This window comes from Oxyura jamaicensis, chromosome 15 (assembly GCF_011077185.1).
Source record: "Oxyura jamaicensis isolate SHBP4307 breed ruddy duck chromosome 15, BPBGC_Ojam_1.0, whole genome shotgun sequence".
In the NCBI taxonomy this organism is placed as follows: domain Eukaryota; kingdom Metazoa; phylum Chordata; class Aves; order Anseriformes; family Anatidae; genus Oxyura; species Oxyura jamaicensis.
Genome location: NC_048907.1, coordinates 1,930,303 through 1,936,237, shown reverse-complemented (window position 1 = coordinate 1,936,237; position 5,935 = coordinate 1,930,303). Strand labels below are relative to the sequence as shown.

At 49.8% G+C, this 5,935-nt stretch overlaps 1 protein-coding gene across 1 annotated transcript; it reads right to left on the bottom strand.

Moving 5' to 3' along the window:
* Window positions 1-1,898: 1,898 nt before the first annotated feature.
* On the bottom strand, window positions 1,899-4,954 carry RPL6 (ribosomal protein L6). The gene is made up of 6 exons (XM_035340204.1): window positions 4,721-4,954; window positions 4,516-4,614; window positions 3,884-4,027; window positions 3,155-3,203; window positions 2,637-2,821; window positions 1,899-2,096 (listed from the first exon to the last, which is right to left on the bottom strand). The coding sequence occupies exons 1-6, from the start codon at window positions 4,922-4,924 to the stop codon at window positions 1,944-1,946; spliced, it is 834 nt and encodes a 277-aa protein (XP_035196095.1). The 5' UTR covers window positions 4,925-4,954; the 3' UTR covers window positions 1,899-1,943.
* Between the last annotated feature and the right edge of the window lie 981 nt (window positions 4,955-5,935).

Sequence of the window (5,935 nt, the reverse complement as noted above, 5' to 3'; positions counted from 1 at the left end):
CTACTTTTTTGTTTTACACTTTACCCATTTAAGTATTCCTACATATACCTTTTTTTTCTTTAAGTCAGATTTCTAAACATTGGTTTTCCTTTGGTAGTACCGGTAAATTTATTTTAGTGCTGGCAGTGAGCTGCGTGCAACACTTTTTAGTCTTTTTAGAGCTGATTTATGTAAACAGGCCAGTCCTCTCACTGCAGTAAAATCTCACGCCAATTTAAGAAACCTCTGACTATACCCCTCACCCACCACACCACACACAACAAAAGATGCAACTCATCACAAACGGAGTTCTGACGGCAGCGAAAAATAAACAGATTCCTGGAGCAGCACAGGGCAGAACCTAGCAGAGCGTCATGAGACGCACACCCAGGCAGCAGCCAGGAGTGCTGCAGACAAAAGCTTGCTCATCGGCTCCCTCTGCTGAAGCACGCTAACATTAAATCTTTTACATTATCAAGAGGATGGTAGGTTAATTAGTATTATCTACCTCCATACTCTGCAAGACCAGCCAGCGTTAGCTATAAAAATGACCACGGTCCCTCATGTGCAAGGGCCCAGAGGCAGGTATTCTCCAGGTGTTCCTCCCTCATCAATGCTCTCATGACCAGTATGTGACAAGATGAAGGCTTCCACCTCAGTGAGGGCTCTTATCCAGCCCTTTTCCAGCCCCTTTTCATGAAGCCCAGATGAATTAGATGAAATCCCAACTCCCTGTCAAGTTTGACCCCATTGGCTACTTTCAGCTGGGAATTAATGGGAAGCCAGATGGTGCAGTTATATAAGCCTGGTTTCCTGCCTAAGTCTGGCTAAGAAAGAGCTCAAGCACGCCAGATTTGTTAATAATGTACATCCTCAGGTTCTGTAAGAGCCGAGCTATTACTGCCCAAACATCCTCTTCCAGATACCTGATAACTGACCTCAGAGAAAGCAAGCAAACGGGACAAACTTTCTGTACTCACTTTCTGCTGCTAGTTTCTAAGATGAGAAGATCTGTTGACTCCCCAAGCCTCCCAGGATAGTGATGTACTTGCGTTTCACAGAAACTGTTACAGTTTAACTAATTTCTCAGAATACAGAATTAAAAGTCACGCTTTTGCTTTTATCTCCACAGGTACTGCAGTGGCAAGGATTCTTGCTTCCCAACGAAAGGTGTTACAGCCCACAGATAAACAGGAAACAAACATGGGAATTGGAAGGCACATACGTTCCAAATTTTGTTGATTCCAAAGCTAAGTTACCCTGCAAAACTCATTTTAGACTATCCCTGGTGTTTCCACTTAAAAATGCAAGGCACAGCCCCTGAAATGCCTCTGAGAAGTTGCTATATTTGCCAAGGTTTATGTAGTGATTGATGGATCAAAGCTGTTCATCAGAAATACCATTTCAACAAAGCTATATACAAACTTTAAAATGCTAATGAGTCACCCAGCAGTAGGTTGTTGCTACGACCTTGTTCTTCACAGAAGGTACTTGAAGCCCTGGTTTCAGCAGTGAGGATGCAGAGAACTCCACCAGCACAGACACCGAGCTGCATGTTTATTCTGGAACGTGTCCTGAAGGGTAGTCGGCCAGCATTTACATCCTCTATTCCCAGAAGGTAAATCATTTATTTTTTCCGCAACTCATTTATAGAGAAGCAATTTGAAATGCAACTGCTTATTCTCTTCTGTTTGTACCAGACAAACACACAAACCCATTCTCTTCCGTTTGTACCCCAAACCTCACAAAAAACAAAAAGCACCACCACTCCCCAAACTATATGCACTCACTCGAAATTCTAGTCATCTGCATACAGTCCCTCAGTGTTATACCACAAGCAGTTTTACTATCCTTTAAGCAACTATTTGTAAGATTTACACAACACATGCAGTTACAGAATGCAATGAAGACGCCAGAAATCCTTGTGTTTTCCCCTCAAATTTAATGTGGTGCTTTCAGAACAGTTAGAACACCAATTTGTGAGGATAGACTCCATTTGAGAGAGAGAATGTAGAACGCAGGTACCCACGGAGCTGAGGCACCTTCTTGATTTGTGCAAGGATCTGGGAATCCACTGCCTTCTGGTCTTTCTTGCGTTGCTCCGTTATCTCGTATTTCTAGGAAGAATAGGAAGAATAATGTTACAATCCTACAGAATGAGTGATTTCAGTCTCTTATAGAGAGATGAGAAAATCCAGGGCAAACCCTGAGTTCTGGAATTTTCAGGAATGTTTTCTCCGTTTGTTCTAAATATGGGAAAGGTGGTGGGAGACCGGAGGTAGTAGAGAGAACTGAAGCCACTGTTTGGCTTATGCTGCAGGTGATTGGAGCCAGCAGCATGCTGTTGGCAGTATCACAGCAGTAAAGGTGTTTCTCGGTCAAAAACAAACAAAAAAATACACAAAAGCAAAACAAGCTAAAAAACCCTAAGCCTACATTCAACTAGAATAATCATTGCTGCTGTTCTGCTAAGGTAGAAGCAGAAAACAACCCCCAGATTTAGAAGGGTTCATCTCAGTGCTACTGTAATTTAACAGCATCACCTTACTTTAAGGAGGACCACTTAAAATCAAAACTGTTTCACAGAATTTGCCCCTTTCCAGCCTGGCTTTAAGTAACAAGGACTTTCACCAAGAACAAGCAACGGACTTCCTTACTTCTTTCTCAGTGTCAAAGATCTCTCCTTCCTGGTGCTTGGGCTTCCGCAGCCTCTTCTTCTTGAAGTATGCATCAGTGAGATGCTTGGGAATTTTCACTCCGGAGATATCCACCTTTGTGGAAGTAGCAATAACAAACTTCTGGTGGGCTCTGCGCAGAGGGACACGATTGATGACCAAGGGTCCTAAAGGCACAAGACAGACAGGATAAAAGGTTAGCTTTCTGGCAACAGCCACCACTTTGAAGCTGCATTTTTGTGATGTGTGAGATGCTTACAGCTAGAAATCTGAACAAGTCAACAAAATCCTTCTCCGCAGCCTGTAGAGAAGTCAAGGCCGCTTCCCAATCTCTTCCAGATATTACAGCTTAATTATCTCCACCTCCCCAGAAAAGTCACAGAACGTGACTCCTCATAGTTACACGAGCAGCTAACACGCTGAGCCATCTGCACGCAGCTCAGGAACATTACGAACCCCAGAGACACTCTGGGACTACACCCCCCACTTTTTATTTTTACCTGTAACGAGTAACAGGCCGGTAGAAAGCTGCTTCAGGAAGACAACACGCTGAAAAGAGATGAGATGACGTTAGTCCTCTGGTCCCAGCGTTACATCTTCTCTGGCATTTGGAAAACACTGCAGCCAAACTGGGATCGTGTCCACGCTCAGCCCGTGCTGCTGGTACACGCCTTGATGAAGTAGCCAAGCACGGATGCAACTGTGCCACACTGCAAGTAGCCACCACACGACCTGAGCTACCAACGTTTGTCGGAGTACAGCTTTGCTGGCGTTACCACACAATAATGGGATGAATTAAAAAAAAAATCTGTAATTCTTCCTAAGAGCTACCCAAAGTTTTGGTCTCATTTGCAACCGCAGTATGAGCAGGCATCAGCCCTGCTATTCTGCAGCGCCAAATTAGCATTTCACGGATCTACACTTAAAGATTGCGGCAGGACTCCCTTCATCTTGTACAAAGAACTGGATTGGCCCGTTTTACTTCTAGCTCTGTGTAGAAGACGATTAGTTTAAAGACTGTTTCTCTGAAAGGCAGGACAGGAGAAAGCCATCGAGACAGAACACACAGAACACAATCGGGTTTGCAGATTCACACCTGGTGGCTGACCATGCCCCTTGAGACCAGCTGGTCGGTCAGGATGACTCGGTCAAAATGGTTTCAGCACAGAAGTGCTCTAAAGCTGCTGTGTGAGCCAGCGCGGACAGAATACAAGAACATTCCCATTTACCTTGCCCCTGTGACGACCGGTCAGAAGGATAAGAACAGTTCCTGGAGTAATCGAGGCCCGCAGCTTCCTCTTGTGTTGGCAAAAGGGCTTTTTGCCATGACTCAAAAGCTTGCGAGGGACATCTTCAGTTGGGTAGTATCTGGGCTAGAAGAAAAGACACAGAAACGTTCTACCAACCTGTATTCCACGAGATAGAATCTAAAATGTAGTGCAAGCTTTCTTCTGCAAAAGATACTGTTTTCTCTAAAGATGACCTCTCTATGAAGGTTTTTACTGCAACAAGCTCTTCAGGAACAGTCCGTAACAGTGCTTGCTACACGACCATGCAACTACAGAAGACCGGATCTGTGCTTCTGAGCATACCTCGATTTCAGCACAGCAATTCACCTGGCAGAGCATAACCCCCCTTTGCCTGCTAACCGTTGTCTAAGTCACAGGCATCTCCCCAGAGAACTACAGTCAACGGGCTCATATCAAGCAGGTAACTGCACACAGCTCAGCGATACGCAGCGTGTGTTGAGACTACTGCTGGCTGCAGTCAGGCTGCTGCTTACCCTGTTCAGGAGGCACAGCCTCCAGCCAGAAGTTACGTGCTACAGGCCTACACCATGAGCACCTCGGCATCTTCTTACCATTTTGCGGACTTTAACCACACGGGTGCCTCCATTCTTGTCTCCGCCAACTGGCTTGGTGATAGTTGCTCGAGGCTTTTCTTTCTTTTTCTTTTCTATCTGTAAGCAAGTAAAATGGAAAACAAATTAGATTTCTAACCAAAGCCACCATGAGAAGCTGCCTGACAGCACGACTGCTTAAACACAGCATTTACCATCCTCATACCTTTGTTTCTGGAGCAGTGTACTTGCGCTTGTACAGTGCTTTCCTGGCATACATGGCTGACCGGGAGTATTTCCCAATACCCCGGGCCAAGACAGGGTTGCGGCTGGCATGATGCTTCTTATGCTTCCTTGTCTTGTTGCCCGTTTTCTCCTGGCCTGGCTTCTTCTCTCCCGTCTTCTGGGCCGGTTTTTTCTCACCCGCCATCTGCAGATGCAAAGAGAACAGAAAACACGCGTTACGAGATGTGCAGAGCGGCATGTGAGATGCTCCAAAGGCAAGAATCACAAACCAACCCTTCGTACCATTCCAATAGTTCTCCGCCGCTTTCTACGTATATTGCAAATAAGAACACTGCAGAGCTGAAAGCCACCCTGCGTGCTGCTCACCCGCACAGAACGCTCCTCCACGCTGCTCAGGACCACTGCGAAGTGACTCTACACCTCCCCACGGGGCACCCCAGGAGGATGCAAGCGCGCAGCACCCTTCCGGCCCGGTCAGACACCCTATGCTTAGGGACCCTGCAGCCTCTCTGGGCTTCGTGAGCCCCGCCACACCGCAGAGTTCCGCTGCTGCTCCCCGGCCTCCAGCTCGGCGCTGCTCAGCGCCCCCAGCCCCAAGCCAAGCCCCGGCCCCAACCCCCTGCCAGGCCCCGGGAGGCTCCGGCCGCGGCCCTGCCCGGCCCCCGCGCTCCGCCGCGGCCCATCCGCCGCCCACCCGCCCCCACGCCCCACCGCAGCCCTCCCGGAGCCCGATCGCAGCGCCCCGCGGGCGGATGGCTGCGGATGGCGGCCGGCAGGGCCCAGCGGTGCGCGGCGCAGCTCCGCCATCCTACCTTCCGGGGAGGGAAAGGGGCCTACATCCGGGCCCCCGCTCCTAAACCCAGCGCCGCGCCTGACGTCACCGCGCCGGCCGCAGGGCACGCCGGGACTTGTAGTTTCCCGGCTGGTCTCTGTCCGCTATCACGGGGACCCCCCCGCGGCCCCCCCCTTTACCTCAGCGCAGGGCCGGGGCGAGACCCCCCGGGCCTCCCCCCCTCCTCTCCGGTTCCCCACAGGCCCCGGGGGCCTCAGCACCGGCCGGGCCCCCCTGAGGGGCGGCGTCGCGCGGCGATGTCGCGGCGGTGACGCAGGGCGGGCCGCGCCGCGCTGTGCGGGGCCCGAGGCCGCCGGCGGTCGCGGCCAAGGGGGGGGCAGAGGCTGAGGGGAGCCCGGAGGA